Raw genomic sequence first — 23,234 nt, forward strand, 5'->3', positions numbered from 1 at the left:
CCCTGTGCGATCTGATGGGACGCAGGGAGGTAATTGGCAGAAGGCGGTCTCTCAAATAGCCAGATCCACTACCATGGAGCGCTTTGTGAGTGGTAAGTAGGACCTTGAAGTGCACCCGGAGATCAACAGGTAGCCAGCGCAGCTCACGGAGGATCGGTGTTATGTGGGCGAACCGTGGTGCGCCCACGATCACTCGCGCGACCGCATTCTGGACTAGCTGAAGTCGCCGGATGCTCTTCAAGGGCAGCCCCATGTAGAGCACGTTGCAGTATTCCAGCCTAGAGATCACAAGGGCTCGAGTGACTGTTGTGAGGGCCTCCCGATTCAGGTAGGGCCGCAACTGGCGCATCAGGCGAACCTGAGCAAATGCCCCCCCTGGTCACAGCTGACAAATGATGGTCGAAACTCAGCTGTGGGTCCAGGAGGACTCCCAAGTTGCGGACCCTGTCTGAGGGGTATAAATTTTGTCCCCCCAGCCTGATTGATGGAACATTAACCAAATTTTTGGGAGGAAAACACAACAGCCACTCGGTCTTTTCCGGGTTGAGCACCAGTTTGTTAGCTCTCATCCAGTCTTTAACAGCCTCAAGGCCCCGGTTCATCACTTCCACCGCTTCATTGAGTTGGCACGGGGCGGACAGATACAACTGTGTATCGTCCGCATATTGGTGGTATTTTATCCCGTGCCTCCGAATGATCTCGCCCAGCGGTTTCATGTATATTATTAGTTGAGAGAACACCGTTAAAAGACTGAAAGTAAAGTTAAAATCGAAGACAGAAGAGGTCAAGCGGCGAGATTAAGCGAGTCTAATTTAGTGGGTTTTTAAAAAAAATTATTTTATTGCTGGAATTTTTACAAATGCTTTTTAATTCTTAAACCGGACTGGGTTTTTTTTTCTTCTACTTTTCTTTTTCAAATACCTACAGAATAATTTTAAGTGTTTAAGACTTTCTTTCTATTTCCTTTTTCAACACCCTATTGTTTTTTTATTAATTCTCTTTTCTTTTTGTTTTGAATATAAGGAGGGAAGTGAAAGTAGAGGAAAATATGTAACACTGCCACGCAGAGGCCTGGAAACATTGTTTTCTTTGTTTGAGTGTTTGATAATTTTGAGCAAAGTAAGAGCTGGTGTTACATTTCAAGGACTCTGAGCCTGTTTATTGATGATAGTAGGATGAGCATGGAAGATTGTTTACACAGGTGCCCTTCTGGGATACTATCAGTGGTTGGAGTCTGGAGTTAAAAGAAAGCATGGAGTTGAAGGAAGATTGCAGTGACCTTGGAAAGAGAATTGTTAACTTTGCCCGGAACTTAACAAAGAGCCTTGGACTCTATATAGTGGCACTGTTTTTCTTTTTTTCTTCTGATAGGAAGCTTGTTTTATTTTTTTCTTTCCTCTTATTTTTTTTTTAGTGTTACTTCTCTACTTTTCACCCTCACTTAGCTATCCCTAATTGGATTGAGGCCTTTTGGAGAAGAAGCCTGTTTTTTTTTTCTTCTTTCTTCTGAACACATAAACAGATGTACATTTCCCCCCCTTTTTTTTCTTTGTTGGAATTGTCATTCCATTCCACTTAATTGGATTAAGGTAAAGAAGAACCTGAAGACTTTTATTTTCATTTATTTTATTTTTTATTGCAATTGACTTGTTAAAAATTTTACTTTTTTTCTTTCTCCTTTTTAAATAACTGGAATTAATTGGATTACGACATACAAGAGCCTGAAGGTTTTCCTTTCTTTCTTTTTCTCTTCTTTTTTCCCCTCTTTTTATGGTTATTTGGAATTATACTTGCCCTCCATATAAACGGATTAAGGTATAGAAGAACCTGAAGACCTTGTATTTTCAGCTATCATATACTATACCAATTGTTTGGAAATGAGTAAAAAAGATAATGGCCGTTGGCTCTTCAATACTAACTTCTTCTTCTTCACCATCTGGAGGACAAAGATCAATACAAACAATGTTGCAGCAGGAAAAAGAAAAGGAAGTGACATTGCAGATGATTATGCAAGGAATCCAAAAAATACAAGTAAAAACAGAATATTGAAAAGAGAACAGAGAATATTGAACAAAGAACAGGAAAAACAGATGAAAAAATTGAGAACATTCACCAGATAATGGTGAAATATGAGGACAGACTTCAAAAAATTGAAGAAAAAGATGAACAGAGAGACAAGAAAATTGGAGATATTGACATCAGATTGAGCGTGGTTGAAAAAGTGGAATATTGGGATGGGAGATCGATAGATGTGAAGTAACCATCCTCTGCTACCAAATGTGATGTTCCCGTGGGTCGTCCATGAGGCCAATGTTGAGAAAAGACAGGACACGAACTTACTCGGGATGGAGCGACCCAGATTGGGGGTCTGGTAGCCCCTTTTATTGAGATAGGACAAAGGCAGGAGGAGCAATAGCATGTGATACAAAACAGCCATATTACAACAGATAGATTAGAATTTTATCTCAGATTTCAAAATATAGAAGAAAAAGGAGAAAATTTGGCAGAAATAATGAAATTCTGGCAGAAGCATTAATGATAACTAAAGAGAAGATGATGGATGGGATGGATGAGGTGTTTCAAGTTTTTACAAAATATGTCATGAAAAACTAGCTGCCAAGAGAAGTTCATATAAGATTTACCAAGAAAACAATCAAAACACAAATACTACAGATGGCAAAAGATAAAAAATTGAAATACAAAGATAAGCAGATTGTCATTCTGAAACAAGTACCAAGAAGAGTGAGAGAGATGAGAATACCAATTCTTGACTAAAACCCTACTTTAAAAAGGTGTTAATTACAGATGGCTGATACCAGAAGGTCTCATGGTTGTATGGCAAGGACAAAGATACAGAATAGACTCAATTGAGAAAGCAGGACTATTTTATGATTATGATAATGATGACTATGATTATTTGAGAGGGAAAGAGGAGACAGGAAAAGAAGAATCATTAATTGAATTTCGAGAGGAATGCCTAGCAGTGACTGAAAAGGAAGAAGGTGCAGTAGGCAGCATTGTGGAGCCCAAAGAACAACGAGAACTAAGCTCTATTAGAGCAGTAAACCCTTCTTCTAAAGTATAAATATGGAAGAGAAAAAAATTGATTACAATGAATATAAATTGACTTAATTCAGCTATTAGATGAAGGAAAACATTCCACAAATTGGAGTAATTAAAATTTGACATAATCTGCCTACAAGAAGTACATATTAAAAAGCAACATGAACAAATATTGATACAGCCAAAACTAGGGAAAATATTTACTGCGTTGACACGATGTAAGAAAAGAGGAGTGGTTTTATATATTAAATATACAATTCCAGAGAAACAAATTTATACAGATGATGATGGAAGAATCTTGATGGTGGAAATTATGGATAATAATATGAAAGAACTTTTAATAGCAATTTATGCTCCAAGTGACAATCAAGAAGAATTTAATAGAAAATTATACATGAAAATAATTGAATTGGACTATGTTAATATCTGCATGATGGGAGACTTTAATGGAATAGATGAGAAATTGGACTATAAAACACAAAAAACAATAAAGCAAAGTAGACTCTTCCAAAATCCTTCTTTAAAATGATAGATGAAATAGGCTTAAAAGATGCATGGAGAGAAAGAAATGCAAAAAATAGACAATTTACTTTCTACTCAAATAGACACTCATCATGGTCTAGAATAGATATGATATGGATGTCAACGGAATTGAACTTTAATATACAGGAAATTGATATAGAAATAAGTACTTGGGCAGACCACAATCCAATGACAATTAAATGGAAAGGACAAAGGAGAAGATCTAGATGGACTTTAAACAATACTATACTAAAAGGACTTTGTACAGAAAATGGAGAAAGAATTGGCTTTCCTTTTCAAAGAAAACAGAAAAGAGTATACATCAATGCAGAATCTTTGGGATACAATGAAGGCCTACGCTAGAGGCTTGATAATAGATTATACAAGGAAAAGAAACATTAAGAAAATACAAGCTTTTAAAACATTAGAGGATGACTACAAGAGACTTGAAAAAGACCTACAGAAACCTCTTCCATAAAAAAGGACATTAAATTAAAAATGGACACAATTAAACATAAAATGGGGTTAATGGAAAAGGAGGAATTAGCACAAAAAAATAGAGGTGCTAAACAGAACTACTTTGACGATGCAAATAAACCAGGTAGATGGTTAGCATATAAACTGAAAAAAGAGAATCAAGAAAAATAATGCAATTAATAGATGTTCAAGGGCAAATTTGCCATGGAAATAGAGAAAAGAAAAATATTATCAAGATTACTATGGAAAACTGTATGAACAAGAGAATATAGACAAGAAAAGAGTTAAACATTACTTGCAGAAAGCAAATTTACCCTCGATATCTAAAGAAATTGAAGTGATGCTGGAAGAGAATATAACGATGATGGAGTTAACTGAAGCACTTAAAAAACAAAATAATGGAAAGGCTCCAAGTCCGGATGGACTGCCAGCGGAATTTTATAAGACACTATAGGAATCGTTGAGTCTTCCATTGCTAGAAGTTATGAATGAAGTAATATCAAAGATGAGGTTACCCAAATCGTGGTCAGAAGCATATATTACACTTGTGCCAAAGGAGGAAGCTGACCCACAACAAATTAAGAACTATAGACCTATTTCCCTGCTAAATTCAGACTATAAAATCTTTGCTTCAATATTGGCGGAAAGACTTAAAAGATATTTAAATAACTTTATTCATCCTGATCAAAATGGTTTTCTGCCAAAGAGACAAATTAAAGATAACATGAGAATAATTCTGGACACTTTGGAATACTATGAGGCACATCCTGAAAAACAAATGGCCTTGATATTTCTAGATGCACAGAAAGCCTTTGATAATGTGAATTGGCAATTTATGTTATTACAGTTGGAGCAGATGGGCTTCCGTAAGAAATTTATTCAAACCATAAAAGCTATATATCATAAACAAATAGCAAAGGTAATGGTAAATGGTGAACTGACAGATTCTATTGCTATAAGAAAGGAACAAGACAAGGATTTTCTATCTATAATCTTAAATGGCATAGCATTTGCACGTTCAAGAATGGTACATAATCTGGGGATCCTTTCTGTTTCAGATGCTGCTCAAATAGCAGGTAGCAGCTGCAGCCAAGAGGGCCATTATATAACTGCATCTGGCATGGTGCTCCTTCTTGGACTGGGAAGTCCAATAACTCATACCCTGGTCACCTCACAGCTCAATTAGTGCAACAAACTTAATAGATTGGACTGCCCTTGAAAATTCTGAAACTTTGGCGTGCAGCAGCGTGGGGAATAATGGACATCTCAGAATGCCTATGTGACACCTCTGTTTCACAAGCTGAATTATTTTGCAAATATGCTTCTGGAAGTGATATAAAGTGCTGGGCATCAATCCTATATGACATAGAGCTTGATTATTTCAGAAATTGTCTTTGCCTGGCCAGAATATGCTGTGATACTTTCTCTGTTGTGGTTTCTGTTTTCTAAAATGAGATTCCCCCACTGGGGCCTATCCTGTTGGCATGCTATAAGGCCTTGACAATCTAGTTGTTCCCTGGCCTTGAGTTAAGTTCGATACAGCCCTTTTTAGATGTCCTTTTGCCTATTTTCATTTTTTTTAAAAAATTAAGTGATTGGATCCCACCTTGCTTTGATTTGTATTGAGGATGGCCAAAATGCTCAGAGGGTGGAAAGAGGCATTCCTTAAGACATTCAGCTCCATTCCCTTTAGACCCATGAACAATAATGATCTCATTGATCCCCCAAACTGCCAAAACATACTCATACATTTTGGATGCAAATGTATTGAGCATGTATTTTCTTCTAGGGGCAGAATTCTGAAAGAGGAAGAGGGGAAAGACTGCCACACAAAACTCTTTCCAGTAGATGGTTCTAAAGGACGTAATGTTTGAAGCAATAGCATTCAGAGTGGTCCAACACTGATCAGATCCTGACATAGTCTGACTTAACAATTTAAACTGGGATCATCTCAGTCTCAAAAAAAGTTAAAAACACTAATGAAACAGGGCTAAACATTTAATTTTATTTAAATTATCTCTGAAGTTGAAATGCCGTATTGTCTGAATAGAAAGGAAATGATTCAAAATGAAAGACGCTGAATGACTTCTAGAAAAAAATTATTTTAAAATAAATATCCTTGCAGCATTTTTACAATCTGGTCCCAATGCTCAAAAGGTATTTGGAGGGCACTAAAAAATCCACACACACACGCACACAGTTCTGCTTCCCATCTCAGTAGTTTAAAATGAAGCCACCTTAATACAATGCTCACTCTTGCTTTGCCACTACTTATAGGTGATTTAAAAAAAAAAAACCAATTTTGCTATAAACGGAAGTATTTCCTTGCCTAAGCACCACGGAACCCAACTATTACTATATCTTAGTAATAATATGCCAGTCTTTGTCCTGAAAAGTACCTTTCTTTAAAATTAATTCATAGAATCATCATGCTGAAAGGGACTATTTAGGCTTTTAAATTCAACCTTTCAGTCAGGGCGAGAATATATTAAAGCATGCCAGAAAGGAGTCTGATTGCTGCTTGCAATCCAGTATCCAGTAAAGAGGAATCATTATTACTTGGGATTCCTTTGTTAAATTGTTCATGTCTCCCCCACCCCCCAAATCAATTCCCAACAGTCACTTGTAATCTGTATTCTGTGATTTAAGATCATTATTCTATTTCATGTACTCTGGGCAATGGAATGCAGCTTTTGGTCTTCTTCCTTGTAATTTGGACACTATGAGGATATAATCGTTAAAAGATTTTTTGTGACAGTAGCTCCTCTTGTGATCTTCCACTGTAGATGACCAGGCTGAGCTCGAGGGGTCAAACATATCATCAGTCTCGAGTCCCTTCATGCCCACAACAGATTTAAGTCCAGCCCACCTTGAATTCCGTTGACTGTTATCTACTGCCAACTCGCTTTGACTGTTAGTTCAGAGCTCTTGTAAAGAGCTTTAGAGCATGCAATAAGCCTATATATTCTTTTGAACTGCCCGGAATCCTGATTTCCCGCACTTGACACCTGCTGGCTCATTCTGAAAGACAAAGAAAGGAAGTATAATACTTTTGTCTTGAAGCTTTCACCTACCTTTGGAAGAGAGGAAAACATAATTACACCAAGCTGGTCCCCTACAGCCAATTAGTAGATTCAAATGTCATTTTTCAATGTAGATTTCAAAGCTACAGAAGACTTTCAGCAGACTTTCTGTTCCTCAGAAGCTAACTTCCTTTTCCTGACTTACTGACATGTAATTACAATTTTATTTTGGCCTCTTTCAGTTGAATAAATCTGCATCATAAAATAATTCTTCACGATGGAAAAAAATCACAATCAACACCCAGAATTAACTTACACTTGTGGTTAAAAACACTTTTGCATCTAACCTAAAAAAGGCAGCTTCCCACAACTGAAAATAATGTACATTACCTTAGTTGGATAGTTGATAATTAAAGAAACTAGAAGGCAATATAGAGGAAATATAAACTTTATCATTCATGCTTCCACACTGAAGAAATTCCCCATATCATACAATTTTCCTGAATAAGATTAGGGGAAAATATTTTTAAGAATTCCTACTTTTGTCATTTATCCAAAACATGTTAAGCAAAAGAGGAAAACTGTTGTTTTTTTAAAATAAAACAGTTCTTGGCATTAAGACCAAAAGAACTTTCCTCTTTTACTTTGTGGTTTTATGACTTGGTTGTAAACAGTATGATGGCATCTGGTAAAGAGATCTATAAAATCAGGATAAAACATTTTTGGCAGACATTGCAGAAAAAAATTGCAATAGAATGTAAACCAAGGATTTTGTTATTGCGGTTGCTGGGGATTGTCTTGAAAGCGTCTTTTGAGGACTACAAATAGCATGGTATTACCTCCAAGGGGTGTGGGTGTGCAGATGTTTATATTCTTTTTTGCTTTTGTGAATTTTTGAAATAAAAGTACAGATAGTTCTTAACCTAGGACTTACTTGTTTGACTGTTCAAAGGCAGTTTTAAAAAACGGCTTGTGACCAATCCTCACAACCATCACATCCCGTCACATGATCAAAATTTGGGCATCTGGGATGTATTATATACAGTTGCAGAGTTCTGAGGTCACAATTACCATTTACCACCTTCCCAGGGAGCTTCCAATAAGACAATGGGAAAACCAGAGTCACTGAATGACCATGGTAAAGGTATAAATTTGCACTTAACACTTAAGGACTGCATCACTCAACAACAAAACCTCTGGTCCCAATTATGGTTGTAAGTTGAGGACTACCTGCAGTATTAAGCTACTGCTTATATGAATTTACACAATATCTAGAGTGGTGCTGGCGGCTACAGGCCAGGCACAACCCACTCACTACATATAAGCCACAGGACACAAATGTGGCATAAAAGCAGCAGCACTGGAGAAGATATTATCCTTTTGTTCTACAGGTCATTCCAATGAGTGATATTTAACAGATGGGTTAAAGGCTAACTCTTAAGAGGACGAATTGGGATCAATTATTTGAGAGCTGTGGCATTTATCATTTCATTGCTCAAAAGTACTGCTTTTTATCAAAACCATCACGTTTTGATGAACTCTACAAATAGCAAAATAGATTTTTGAAGGAAAATCCTTTAAAGCCACAGCAAGTATTTTAATAAATGAGTAACCCATCTTATAAAAATTACATTCCAAATTTCATGAGCTTTGTCTTATTAGTCAGGATGCCATTTGGTTGTTTGACTAACTATATTAGATCAACACAACCAAAGATCCATAGCCTGCCTTAATTAAGAAGGGCTTTGTGTGGCAAACAGTAACATACAGAATTAGTACTTTCCCCCCAAATTTATTACACTGGCTGACTTGACCATCTAATATTCAAGTCTGCAAATGACCACATTAACATACACACAAGACAGAAGCTCAAGAGGTACCCAAAGAGCAAGTCTGTTTTCAACTCCAGCCTTGAGGTAAACTCTTCCAGGATCCAGATGCCCCTTCCACCTGCCAAATAAAGCCAGGTTACAATTCTAATTCAGTATTCATTATGTGATATTTTGATAACGGAGCCTTCCAGGTGAATTCTCATTATCCTGGGGATAATTTATATTAAATATTATGCTATGTTCATCCAGTTTCCTTTAAGGACAGGACCATTATCATCAAATTTATTTGCTGTCCAGGTCACACTCCAAGGCAACTCTATACATTCAAGAGACAAAAATCAAAAAGACCAGCAACTTTACTAGATACCCCATGACTTATAAACATTCACTTAGTGACCAGTTACAATGGCACTGAAAATATGACTGGAGACCAGTCCTCGCACTTACGACCATTGCAGCATCCCATCACGATGGAAAATCTGGTGTTTGGCAACTAGCATTTGATTGCAGTGTTCGAGGGTCACGATTGCCATTTGCAACCTTCCCAGCTGGCTTCTGACAAGCAGTCAGTGGAGTAGCCAGATTTAACTAAGAATTCACTTAAACTACAATGATTTAACAACCCTGGCAAAAATGTGGTAAAATTAGGTGCAACTCACTTAACAGCCACTTTGCTTAATGAGAGATCCTGGTCATAAGTCAAGGACTACCTGTAAGAGGTTGTCTCTACACAGGACATCAAAGCCTTAATGTAGAACATGGAAGATTCAGCTATAGGTCAATTAACCTGTAGGCACTTCCACTGAATACATTATGTGCAACTCAACATAACAATCTTAGAATGTTATGGACCTGTGCACGATTATAATTATTTGAAACTCATTAGTTTCCTTTCTGGGTGGCCATATCAAATTCTTGTAACAAGTCCCACCATCTGTTATCACCAACTACTTTCACCAGGTATAATGGAATTAGGAGTTAAGACATGTATCAACATACATGTACTATCATCTTCAGATACCTGATTTATTCATGCGGTCATGTTGGTCCATAAGATGGGGGTTATTATATTAAAATACTTCAATATTTATAATTGGTACAAAGTCTTGCAGTTTCATTACTTGCTTCTTCCAGTTTCAGTATTCGCAGGATTTTAATATTTTCTGTAATATACCTGTGCCACATTAATTTTGTGGCATAAATTGATACCACAAAATCAGCAATGGATCAACAAGTTCCTTTTTGAGTTAAGATTTGGGACTCAAAAAGCAACAGTTCAGAAGCCCACTTTTGTCACAAAATGGTATTTTTATAAATACAACAAAAGATTAATTTAGCTCTTTCCTGAGTCCATATAGATTGATGTATACTTTACACTCAATATTAAGAATCTGCAGGAACAGCTGAATTACAGTCAGTGCTATGAATTATACTGAGGAAATTTGCATTATTTTTTCATTTTAATATTGTATAATTACATTGCTGATTTGAAGGACGCTGAAAGATTTCAGCAAGGGACTATAATCCTGCTTTAATAGTCACTTGCTCTAATATTTTAGCAAGAAACACTCAACATTCAAGGGTATTTTAACATGGTGTATTTAGAAAAATTCTTCTAGTGCCTCTGAACTGAAACCTCACTTTAGAAATATTGGTGATTCTTTAATGATTATGCATACAGCCCCAGTATGTATGCATTGTGATTGTCACAAAATACTTTAGGGACTAAAACTTTGAGAGGATCAATGGGCAAGATGAAGAGTGACTGACAAATCATCTGTTATGACAACTTACACACTTTTAACTAATGCATAAAAAACTGAGCAACAAATGATAGTGCTTGGGAAAGTGGAACCAGAAGTAATTATTTCATCATATTTAAATTGAATCTCACATTTCTGATAACCTTTAAAATGTATTTATTTGCTATATCTAAGTAATGCATAACTTGGCAGGGAATCCTAAAAAAAAGGCCACAATGGTGTCTTCTATGCAAATTTAACAGCACTTTACCGTAAAACGTTCAAATGGTTCAATGCAAAAAAAAAAAAAAAGGTTAAACATCTATGTGAGAAATGAGCCATTTCAGGCATCTGGGATGCAGTCCAAACTTCAAAATACCTGTTAAGAGCTTCATAAAATTTTACACCTGAAATGTTTCAAACCTATTTTGTACACTTCTATTAAGGTAACACAGAAACAACCCTTCTAGTTCTAAAAGCTTGATTTTCAAGCTTTTACTGCAACATCTATATGAAATTATTTTATAAAACTTCATGCTTGTAGCTTGCCCACTTATGTGATGGAGTTTCTCTATCAAGATTTCTGTTTATCCAAGTACCCATGTAGTTACTGCAGCCTTAACTTGACTGCAAAGAGTTGAAGTGTTACAATGTCAAGAACAGAATTCATTTTCAGAAGGGCATTTAATAGGCTTCGTGAAGCCAAAGAACTGAATACAGGAATACCTTAACCACTTTTAGTACAATATTGAATTACATGTGAGTCTTCCAGTTTAAAAGAAAAATATAAACAAACAGTTTTTCAAGAACTTGCAGGTTCTGCAAGCTTCAGGTTCTAGGTACATCATACAGTATAAATTTGTTTCTGAAGATCAACACGAGTCTCCCTTAATAATCAAGGGGGGGGCTGCCTTCCACCATGCCCCTTCCTCACTACATCATAGTACTTTTACAAAACTACAAGGTATTAATGCATTTATAAAAACAAGGAGGATCTTCACACCTTGCTCAGGCTCTGGGGAATTATAGGTGATATATAGGTCAGACCCCCCCCCCCACCTTGGCTTGTTGAAAGAAATCAGGGGGAAAACAATAAATGTATTATTCAAAATGCTTAAACACACCTGTAAAAAATAAAAAAAGGAAAAAAAAAGCAAATTAAAAAAAATTCCTCCAAAAAGATCTAATAGGCCATCCTGTAGCAGAAGCTGTTGGGCTGCTTGTGATAAGACTACAAAAAAGGGAAGATACAGGTAGAGAACTAAACAAGATTCAGCGAAGCTCCAAAAATCTTTATAAATACAGCCATTGGAAGGACGATCTTGAGTCAGGAAGGATTTATGCTCGGTGCAAGCTGAGAACGAGAAGCAGGTACAAATTGTAAAGCACACTGAAGAAACCGGTACATTTTACTAAACTAGTCTCCCTCCTCCCAACCCAGGCTAAATTGTTTACAGCCTTGGGTGATGGTGCTGTCAACTAACCTGAAAAGGAGCATGAGGAAGGGGGGGGGGAGTAAAGCTAAGTTTCCTTTATTAAGGGCCATGTTTGCCAACTTTTTTTTCCTTTCAAAAATGGATGGCTCTAAGAGGTATGTGGTGGTTTATTTATCAAAATAGTTCAGAGGATGTTTCTGTGCGCAAAGAATGCAGTCAGAATTTTTATAGACTTGTTCAATAGTTCCTTTAAGAATCAATTTGTTAAGATGTTGAACTGTCCCAGTTTTTCTTCAGCAAGACAGTTCTTTTAGGTTGTATTTAGAAGGCTAAGTTCTATGTTTTACTACCTACTACATAACATGAACAGACTTAAGCCTACTTGAATATACTAAAGAAACATACTTACCTAATTATCATAATTGTCTCTGTAAGAGCTTCCAGAGTAACGGTCCCCATAGCCTCCCTGATTTCTGGAAGAAAAGCACAAGGCTGATTTAGTCCAGTAGTGCTGGATTAGTTAAATTGTGCAAATACTAATACCAAGAGCAAAACTCATTATGTGTAAGTAAAAAAATGCTTTATCCTCTATGCACAAATGATAGTTGCGTGATTTTGGATATATTTTATCATTATCATCCAATATCAATTATTAAGGGACAGGCCAACTACTTTGATGCACTTATTATGTACTTCCTCAGATTATTATTTTTTCATTTGTTGCAGTACTAAGTGGAGCAGCTGATGTAAAGAGTGAATGTGATCTGAAACACAGACAGACAATTAACACCTGTCCAGAACCACTTAAATAAAGCAGCTGAATTTTTTCCAGGGGTTATTTGGTTACTATCATGCCATCCTACTAAGAGATATGCTTGATTGAAACAAAAATGTTGCAAGGCCATACAAAGGTCTGCCTAACATTGTCCACCCAATTGCATTCAGGATCAGTTATAAAAGGCCAGCCACACATATAAGCACATTGCAGTAAAAAAGCCATGAAGTGACTAGGCCAACAGTGATTGACAGGGCACAACTGGCACAGCTATGCAAAATTCTTCCTTACCACAGCTGTAATCTGCCCATGAAGGAGAAGTCCAAGACAACTTTCAAATTATGTATCACGATTGAATGGAGAATTGCTATCCCATCCAAGGTAAAAGATGTGATATTTTCAGATCCAACAATCTACATCTGCAGTGATTTGGTCTTGCTAGGTTTATTTAATATATTAAAATAACCTTGCCAACACCTACTAAATGTTTACATCCATTTAGGGCAAAAAGAATAATTTTGAGTATCCCCCCCCATTCTATTCAACCCAGCTACAGTACAGGACAAATCCAGCATATCCATTCAATTATAATTTTGTACCTATCTATTCCAAGTGATTTAAAATGGCATATTGTTTTCATTTCTATAAGACACAATATGTTATTTACAGCAGGAGAGGACTGCTGCACCAACAGTTCTCACATTAAAGTAAAATTAACCCCAAAAGCCTTATGATGGAAAAAGCACAGCAATCCATCTGAGTTAACGTTAATCTGAAGCAAAGCTAATGTACCATGAGATATAAGATAGAGAATTGCTGGAGGTAGCAAGCAGCTGTTTCTAACATATGCTTTGCTGTATATTTTCTAAAATCACAGCTCATTGCTAGGAATGAAATAGAAAATGTCTAGTGGGATCTTGAAACATTTTATAGGGTAAATAGGGGGACTGGTATTCAATGCTCTATCTCCCTCAGCAGCTCCCAGCATGGCATTTTTCTACCCCCCCCCCCAGTTATCAAAGGATTGGCCTATGTGCCCATTCTTTAATGTACAGGAATAGATTCTCAGATGAAACAGGTTTCTAGCATGTAATACCCTGTTGGCCTGGCCACACCCAACTCCCGATGCTCCTCTCCTCATCGACTGCTAATAACCTTGACTTTTCCTAATTTTTTCACTGTCCTCCAAACTACTACTGTCTGGAATAATCATCTCTACTTTGTTCTGTTTATTGAACCAATATGTATATATGTTTCAGTTGAGGCATGGAATATTTTGCAGATCTGTTTTCCATACCCAATTTGTAAGGATCACAATTTGCCTTTAAAAAAGCTTACCTGCTGCCATAATAGTCTCTGGATCCACCATATCCACCGCTTCTGTTGTCATAACGGCCACCTCCATATCCACCACCTCCTATTGCAAAGATAAAAGTATCTGTTAAATCTTATCATTTCAATGCAATGGAGGTTTATGTTGAAAGGGCAAATATAATATTGTAGGAAAGCTTCACCTCTAGAAAATCCACGTCCACGCCCTCTGCCTCCAGAAGAGCCACGGGAAGATTTCCCAGCCTGGTCAACTCTGATCTGACGTCCATCCACAGACTTATAAGAAATAATCAAATAAAAAATTTATTCGATACAATTGTATCTACTGCCAAAAGGAAGCTGCCTGAGGTGACAATGATATGGGCGTAGTTAAGTCAAATACTGCATTTGATTATAGCATGCATGATCTTTTTCTTGCCACAAGGCTAATTTGATAGCAATTTTTGGAGGTGCTCTAAGCGTCATTCAATTGCAGACTCCATTTCTCCATTTTACAGCTTGAGAAGAGGAACAAACTCTTTAACGTAGAATATATAATGCCCAGGAGAACAAATACAATTTGCCTTCTCTAAGCTAAGCAGGTAAGTATCCAGACTCAGGCCACACCTCGAAAATATTTGAATATCAATAATGCAACAATTATCTGCCAAAAAAGTCTCTTAAATAGGGCCAAGGTTTGTTTGTTGTAACTTTCAGCTAAGTGTGCGCATTAGGTGAAGGGGAATTACAATAATTCTGATGAACTGTTTTATGGAGCTAGTATTGTTATTCACCCATTACCTGATATTAATTTTGAGTTGTTTTATGAGGTTTTTGCAGGGCTGGTAATTAAAGCTTAGTCTATTTTCAACCTGAAGTTAACAAGATTCTGTAAAACTTAAAATGTATGCAGTCGCTATAAAAGTTAAAGCACTTTATTTCTTTCTTACTATTTAGTTTAGAAGACAGTTTTCCTATGAGGCACTACTTTAACAAGAGATTAAAATGGTTGGATTAGATGACTTCTGAAGTACTTTTAAACTCTAGTGTTCCAGAAGTTTGATACGACTGTGTCTACTATGAGTAGGGATAGTTGTGTAAGTGAACATAGATACAGAATTGGAGGGAACATAATGTAATATTACAATTATAAATCTATATTATAGGACAGGTATGCTGGGAAATAGCAAAGCATGAAACTTTACTGCAAGCATCTTGATAGTCATCAACTAAAGTTCTCACCTCTCCATTCATGGCTCTCATGGCATCCTTTGCATCTTCAGGACGGCAATAGGTAATAAAACCAAAGCCCCTGGATCGCTGAGTCTCTCTGTCTTTCACCACAACCACTTGAGATTAGAAAAAGAAGCATGCTAATTTAGATCACAGATGTTCTAAGGAGTTCAATGTGCTAGAAGTTTATCTCATGCAACTTATACAAAATAATCTGATCTACTAACAGTCAAAACCAAACTGGTGTTAGATAAGGGTCAACAGAATTCAGAGGGTTGGACTTAGGTCTTTTGTGGGAATGTAACAACTCCAAACAGATGACCCTGCCCTCAGACTCTGCCTCGTTATCTCTTACATTAACTATGTTCAGTTGATTACCAAAGAAGTAAAATTTATTGACAGTCCTAATCTTAGTCCTTACACATTAAAGTAACCATCTTGCCAAACACTCATCAGAGGAAGTCTTCTATAATATGAAATAAATCCTTACAATTATGTGTATGCTTTTATATGATTTTAAGTTACAACAATTTAAATGAAATAAAAAGCATTGTTTATGATTGTTTGAGGCAAAATTACCTCAAGAGTATAACAACACTATGTCAAGTCTTAAATAATAATTGATTTTTTTAAAATATCACTAGGAATGGATAGTGATGGTTGATCTTTATGATTTTAGAGTTAATTGTTGAATGGCATACTATATTTAGATAATTGCAATTATGTTAAAACAAACCATGATGTTTGTCATTTATAACAAAAGTTTTGTCCACACCTCTACTGAACAGCTATTTTATGCATTGCCTCCCAGTACGTTACTGATATTACACCTAATACCAGTAATGAATGAATGTGCTTTTGTGCAATCTAATATATCTGAAACATTTTCTCACCTTCCGCAATGTCACCATAAGGCGAGAACAATTGCTCCAAATTTTGTTCATTGGTGTCAAAACTGAGTCCTCCAATGAAGAGCTTTCCTTCATCTGACGCCATTTTCTAAGTGATCTGTAAACAAAAGACTCTTTAATTCTGAGAAAAAGCAAGGATATAAACATAAGGGCAAAATTCACACTAAAATAGGCTTATGCTGCTTCAATTACTATAACTTTTAAGTAGCTCATAATAATAACCAATTCACTAAACATGCGTACACCAATATACAAGCTTTTAACAGATTATTGCTTAAAAGTATATTCCATTATTTAGAATTGTTTTAAAAAATCAGATTTAAAAGGTTAGAAAAAGATTTAAAAATCTATTTTCCAAACTTCTGACTAGGTATTTGTAATCTGGACCTAAACCATACAGTAAATATTTTTTATCTTTAATTGGGGTAATTTCTAACTTGAATTTTTTTGACAAGGATGGAACTTTTTCCAATTCGAACCATTTTGTCCATTTTTTTTAGAGACATTGAGGAACACTGTCCTAGACAACTAAATACCAAATTCAACTCCAGCAAGGAGATACCTCTTTTTAAAAAAGGCAATTGTCATGGTATACAGACTTCCATCATCCATATAGCTTCAACTTTATGCCTGCAACTGGTTTATACACAAATGAAAGTCTGAAAGATATTTTAGTGCTGCACCCATGATTCCTCTTTCCTATTTATACACCTCAATGTTTACTTTGAGGAAGGGATGGAATACAGCTTCTTAATTATATGCATTTAAAAGGCTGTTTCACTAAATCTTACTACCTAGAACAGAAACATATAGGGGTTCTTTTGGAGATAAACAATACTTGGTAGTTTAAAAATCTAAATATATGCAAAATATTTTTTAAAATCACATATTTTGTGGGTTTCAAAGTGACCAAGGAGCATATATTATTCTTTCAGGGCAAGAATTAAATATAGATCTCCCTCATTGTGGAAAAGGCAATATTAATTGGTATTTACTAGACAGAGTGTCTATTTTTATGTTACATTCCTTTTATTTTAGAAACAAATGGATACAGGAGGCTGAAAGAGGTAACACATGTCCAAATGAAGCAAAGCTAAACAAAAGGTAATGAATAGATCACCACAGTGCAGTTAGCTGCTGTACATTACTCAATTCTTTGATTTCATCAGTAGAAAGATTCCTATTTCTCCATATCAAAAGCACTATCTGATAAACCATGGAGACCTGTAAAAGTTGCTGAAAAAGTCTTGAAAACCTTTTCCTATTATGTATTTTCCAAAGCTAGTTTTTGAAGACAGGGATAATTTATTCACCAATTACATTATTTTATTTTTCATTTATAAAATGTGTACACTTCCTTTGAAAATGTATGTCAAGCTTTTCATCTCTGGAAAATTGGGAGTCTGCTATTTTTCTGGTGAGGAAGCCTTCTTTCAGGCCAACTACAATATTTCATCATGTAAACTGGGATTTAAGGTATCATTATCAAACCTGTCTCCTTTATAAGCACCACCTGCTTATTTACAGCATCCATGATATTGTTACATTCATAAAGTTGTGATGCATATATTATTTCCTGTTGAAAAAGAACTTAAAATATTTATATCAGCACTTGTTATCCGGAGGTTCCCATCTAAATACAATACACCCAGGATTTGGTTAAAACCTTAATGATCCCCAACAGGCACCTTTATTTATGGGATTCGTATTGCCGCCTATTCGCACATGGCGACTCAAGGCGGCTTACAGAATATAAAACCTCACATAAAAACAATAAAACCAATAACAGTCATATAATAAATTAATATAATAAAATATATTTACGATTTTTTTAAAAAAATTGTAAGAATCGGATGCTGCTTTTGTCAGATAAGGATAACAAAAGTAACTGTAAAGCAGCCTGCCCCATTGCACGGTTTCCAATAATTAACGAAATCTGTATTTAATCTTCTTGCATAACAGGGTAAGGGAATAAAGTACCGCTACGGTTAAGGGCCTGCCCTGGCGGCATTTTCCCTCTCAACGAATTCCCCCCCTCCCGGTAAAATGGCCACGAGCACGTGGTCCGAACAGAATGCGGGAAGGCGAGTGGAGCGCGGCTCACGTTCCAGAGAAAAACCCAACTAAGCATGCGCTAAGCCCGCTCCCTCGCCGCCCTGTTCGGGGTGAACGGGATTCTTCCTCCGCACCCCGCTCTCACCGCAGGTTACCAGGCTCTTGAAACTTACCCCGTTGCTCACAGCGGCGCGTCCTTCCTCACCGTCCGTTAGGCGCAACAGTGAAAAACGAGTTTCAAAACTAGCGCATGCGCGCAAGGGCCCAGTAGTTCTTTCTGGGCAACCGCCATTTTGTGAATCGTCTCTCCTTTCTTTCCCTGCACCTTTCCCTCCTCTCCTTTAAGAAAGCCTTTTGTCTCCAGTTTCTTCGCTAAGCCTCGCCCCGGCACCCTCTCCTCCCGCAAGAGCCCGGGCGCGCTCCGATCGAAAGCACTCACCCAAATAGGCCTCGAAGCGAAGAGCCGCGCAAAAGACCCGTCAGCTACCGAAGCAAGAGGTATCGCGATGGCGGCGAGGGGAACACGAGTGTTAAAGCGAGGCTGGTTACACACGCTTCTGCGCGGCTCGCGAGCAGCCATTGGCTGGAGTGACCAGTGGGCGAGGCTTAGTCGAAATAGCGGAGACGCCCATCCGCTCCAGGAAAAAAAAACTCTTTTCCTGCGGCGTCTCACTGCAGCCCTATCAGCGTTTGATTGCTGGGAATTGCATTTGTGAAAGGCGTAAGCAAACGGCCCTCATTAAGGGAGCGCGGATGCGGACGTGTCGCAGCTGCCATAGCAGGCCTCCGATTCGTCGTTTTTCCTTTTTCCAAAAGACTAATAAAAGTGGGAGAGGAAGCCAAAATTTGTGTAATGCCTTATCTCTAATTTAAGGGGGGGGGGCGGACAATAAAAGGAATGTTTCGTACTCAGTAAACCTCTAATGGAGAAAGTAAACCGCTAATCAAATGTTGATTATAGATACTGCATAAACTTTCGGAGAAAAAGCAGAGAATAATACCTAATTGGCTAAAAACAAACAAACCCAACAACCTTAAAAATCAAAAGATTGACAAAAACGATACATGGAAACTAAAGATAATTGGGGGGTGGGGTGGATGGGGAGGAGGAACTTGTACCCTTACATCACAAAGAAAATCTCATGAGATACATATTTTGAATCCAAAATATCCACCGCAGACATTTTGGATCCTGGATTGGATGACAATTTCACATTTTTCATCATTGCAGTTTTTTGCCAGGCTCCCGTACTCTGTAAGCCATTTCATCAGGGTCCACGATCAGGGATCATGTTACACCAACAAAATGGAAGCAAGTGGTGTTCTGTTTGTCAGATTAAGTCCTATTTGAAGCATCCGAAATTTAAATGCTTGTGCAATTGCATGTGAAATTCTGTCATCTTTCAATGTATCATGCCTGATTCCAGAATAGTAGGGCTATAGTATAAAATGTTAATTGTGTGGCTTCAAGTCAGCATCTTTTTCTATGCTTTCACAATTAAATTACTTCATTTGCAGAATTTGGAAATTTCATCCCCCCCCCCCTCCTTTTCCATCAAATCAGTAGACTATGGTAGTCCTTCACTGGAGATTGTATATTGAACTATTACAGAAAACGGAAGTTGGCTCACATAAATGAAAAGCAGTGTTGAGCAATTATAGGAAAGCTAGTAAAATAAGAATGCTGGTATGCTTACATTTCACTACACTAACTCAAGTGGAACAGGAAGATGAGATAAAAAATTCCGTGAAATCAAGAGGTAACTAGTTGCCACATATTTAAAGTATTTAAAATTTAAAAACCTGTTTTGGCAGAAGAATATAAGTACTATATTAAAAAAAATCAGTGAAATAACTTCAAAGGTTTCTGGTTTGATGTTCAGTCTAGTCCAATTCGAGAGCCAGTTTGATGTAGTAGTTATGCTGCTGGCCTAGAAACCATGGATACTGAGTAGAGACCAAGTTCTAGCCTCCCTTAGATATGAAAGGAATTTTTGGTCGAGTCACTCTCAGCTCACCTTACAAGGTTGTTGCAGAGAAAATAGGAGATAATGGTACAGTACAAGTAGTTATCAAATTACAACAATTTGTGTAGTGCTGTTTGAAGTTACAGTGGAACTGAAAAAAGTAACCCATGACCAGTTTTCACACTTAAGATTGTTGCAGCATCCCCATGGTCATGTAATCATAATTTGGGCACTTGACAACTAGCATGGGGTCAGGTGATTATTATTTGTAGCCTTCCCAGCTGGCTTCCAATAACAAAGTCAATGGGGGGAGCCAGATTCACTTAACCAAATGATTCACTTAACAACTGCAGTGACTCACTTAGTAACTGGCAAAAATGTTGTAAAATAGGGCAGTGAGGATGTTCCATAGAGCAGGGGCCATTGTGGAAAAAGCTTGTCTTCTGGTTCCCGCTAGTTTGACACTCTTTCACTCACGGGATCTGCAACATGCCCATTTTGCTGTATTAGGTTGGACAGATATACTCTTGGAAAAAGGTGATCCCCAGGTAACCTATCCCAAGCCACATAGGCCTTTAAAGGTGACCACCATCACCTTGAATTGCACCCAGAAGCTAATGCAGCTCACACAGAAGGGGTAATATATGTGCCATATATCTGCCACCATTTATTACCCACGAAACTATACTAACCAGATGAAGTTTCCAAATGCTCTTCATGGGCAGCTCCAAATGCACTGTGTACACAATTATTAGGCTAGTATTTTGACCATATCATCATTTTTATGCAGGGTGTATAAACTTGAATGCTTAGTAGAGTTAGACATATCAGGTGATGTGTATTTTTCTAATGAAGGAGGGTATGACCCAAGATGAAGACAATATATCGCAGGTGTCCAACTCGATCGCATCACATGACATGATGTATCATGACATTTTTTGGCTTTGGAGCCAGGGTGGGCATGGTCTGTGCATGATGCATTCAGCCCATGGGCCACCAGTTTGACACCCTTGCCCTATATCAAGGTGTGCATAATTATTAAGCAGCTTCTTTTCCTCAGGCAAAATGGGCCAAAAAAAGAGATTTAACTGACTCTGGAATGTCAAAAATTGTAAAAAGTCTTTCAGAGGGGTGCACCATGCTTGAAATTGCTAAGATTTGGGGGCATGATCAGAGAACCATGAAATGTTTTATTGCAAATAGTCAACAGGATTACAAGAAACGCGTTGAGGAAAAAAAATGTACATTAATTGCCAAAGATTTAAGAAGAATCAAATGTGAAGCTACTAGGAACCCATTATCCTCCAGTGCTGTCATATTCCAGAACTGCAGCTATCTGGAATGCCCAGAAGTGCAAGGTGTTCAGTGCTCAAGAGGCATGACCAAGGTAAGGAAGACTGAAACCCAACCACCACTGAACAAGACACACATGTTGAAAAGGAAAAGACTGAGCCAAGAAATATCTGAAGACAGACTTTTCAAAGGTTTTATGGACCGATGGGATGAGAGTGACTCTTGACAGACCAGATGGATGGGTCCATAGCTGGATCAGTAACGGGCACAGAGCTCCACTTTGACTCAGATGCCAACAAGGTGGAGGTAGGGTACTGGTATGGGCTGGTATTATTAAAGATGAGCTAGTTGGACCTTTTTGGGTTGAGATGGACTCAAAATCAACTCCCAACCTACTGCTAGTTTTTAGAAGACGCTTTCTTCAAGCAGTGGTACAGGAAAAATTATGCATCTTTCAGGACCATGATTTTTATGCAAGACAATGCTCCATCGCATGCATCGACGTACTCCATTGCATAGCTAGCCAGTAAAGGCCTTAAAGATGAAAGAACGATGACATGGCCCCATTCCTCACCTGACTTAAATCTTATTGAGAACTTGTGGGCCCTTCTTAAATGGGAGATTTATGGTGAAGGAAAACAGCACACCACTTTGAACAGTGTCTTGGACACTGATTGCTGCTGCACAAAAAGTTGATTGTCAACAGATTAAGAAACTGACAGGATCCATGAATGGTAGGCTTATGACTGTTATTGAAAAGAAGGGTGGCTATATTGATCACTGATTTTTTTTTTAATATTAGAAATGTTTATTTGTACATTTTGAGTTATTTATTATTCTCATTTTAACAGATGCAAATAAACAAGTGGGATGGGCAAATTTTCATTTACCGATAGCTGCATAATAATTGTGCATACATATTCCCCTAAGAAAGCCATAACCTCACTTTTACTTTCTTAAATTTTCAGGTTTGAAGTTTATTAACATTTTGGATTGACCAAGAGCCCTGTAGTTGTTCAATAATAAAATTAATCCCCCGCAAATGCAACTTGCTTAATAATCGTGCAGTGTAGTGTGTTAACAGTAGTGTAAACAAGAGGTTATATGGGCATGAGTTACTATGAGCAGAGCCTCATAGTCCAAGAAAAGGCTCAACCAGCGCACCACCCAAAAGTGTGCAAAAGCCTTTCTAACCATGGTTGGCACCTGATCTTTGAGCAGGAGCCACAAGTCTAGGATTCCAGATTGTGCTCCTGGGTCTCCCTGGGATAGCGCAATCCCATCCATGACTAAAGATGGAAGAACCTTATTTCCAGTGGTTCTAAATAGCCATTCCATCTTGTTATGGTTGATGGAGACCATTAGGCCCCAACGAGTGCAAACAGCTTCCAGACACTGAGACAGAACAGTTCTCCAAGAGCCTGGGGTAGAGATATAAAGGGTATCATCTGCATATTGATATCTTACACCAAGTTCATGGATCATCTCACACAGCATCATGTATATGTTAAATTAAGGGGGGGAAAATAGAACCCCGAAACCCCATGAATTAGGAGATGCTGGCTGGATTTTGCTTCCTCAACATTGACTGGAA

The 23,234-nt window shown here is 37.5% G+C and overlaps 1 protein-coding gene across 6 annotated transcripts; it reads right to left on the reverse strand.

The window, feature by feature from the left end:
- Window positions 1–6,144: 6,144 nt before the first annotated feature.
- Window positions 6,145–18,927, reverse strand: LOC116502872 (cold-inducible RNA-binding protein-like). Of its 6 annotated transcripts, none has more exons than XR_004254613.1 (8): window positions 18,820–18,927; window positions 16,308–16,422; window positions 15,424–15,530; window positions 14,385–14,478; window positions 14,209–14,287; window positions 12,505–12,568; window positions 8,966–9,035; window positions 6,145–7,083 (listed from the first exon to the last, which is right to left on the reverse strand). XR_004254613.1 is itself a non-coding variant. In XM_032208847.1 (7 exons), the coding sequence occupies exons 2-6, from the start codon at window positions 16,408–16,410 to the stop codon at window positions 12,505–12,507; spliced, it is 447 nt and encodes a 148-aa protein (XP_032064738.1). In that variant the 5' UTR covers window positions 16,411–16,422; window positions 18,820–18,927; the 3' UTR covers window positions 6,145–7,083. The 6 variants fall into 6 exon arrangements, 4 of the variants coding, with proteins under 4 accessions (XP_032064738.1, XP_032064737.1, XP_032064734.1 ...); XR_004254612.1 differs by having other exon boundaries at window positions 8,966–12,013; XM_032208847.1 differs by lacking the exon at window positions 8,966–9,035.
- Between the last annotated feature and the right edge of the window lie 4,307 nt (window positions 18,928–23,234).

The sequence above is a fragment of the Thamnophis elegans genome, chromosome 2 (assembly GCF_009769535.1).
Source record: "Thamnophis elegans isolate rThaEle1 chromosome 2, rThaEle1.pri, whole genome shotgun sequence".
Taxonomy (NCBI): Eukaryota; Metazoa; Chordata; class Lepidosauria; order Squamata; family Colubridae; genus Thamnophis; species Thamnophis elegans.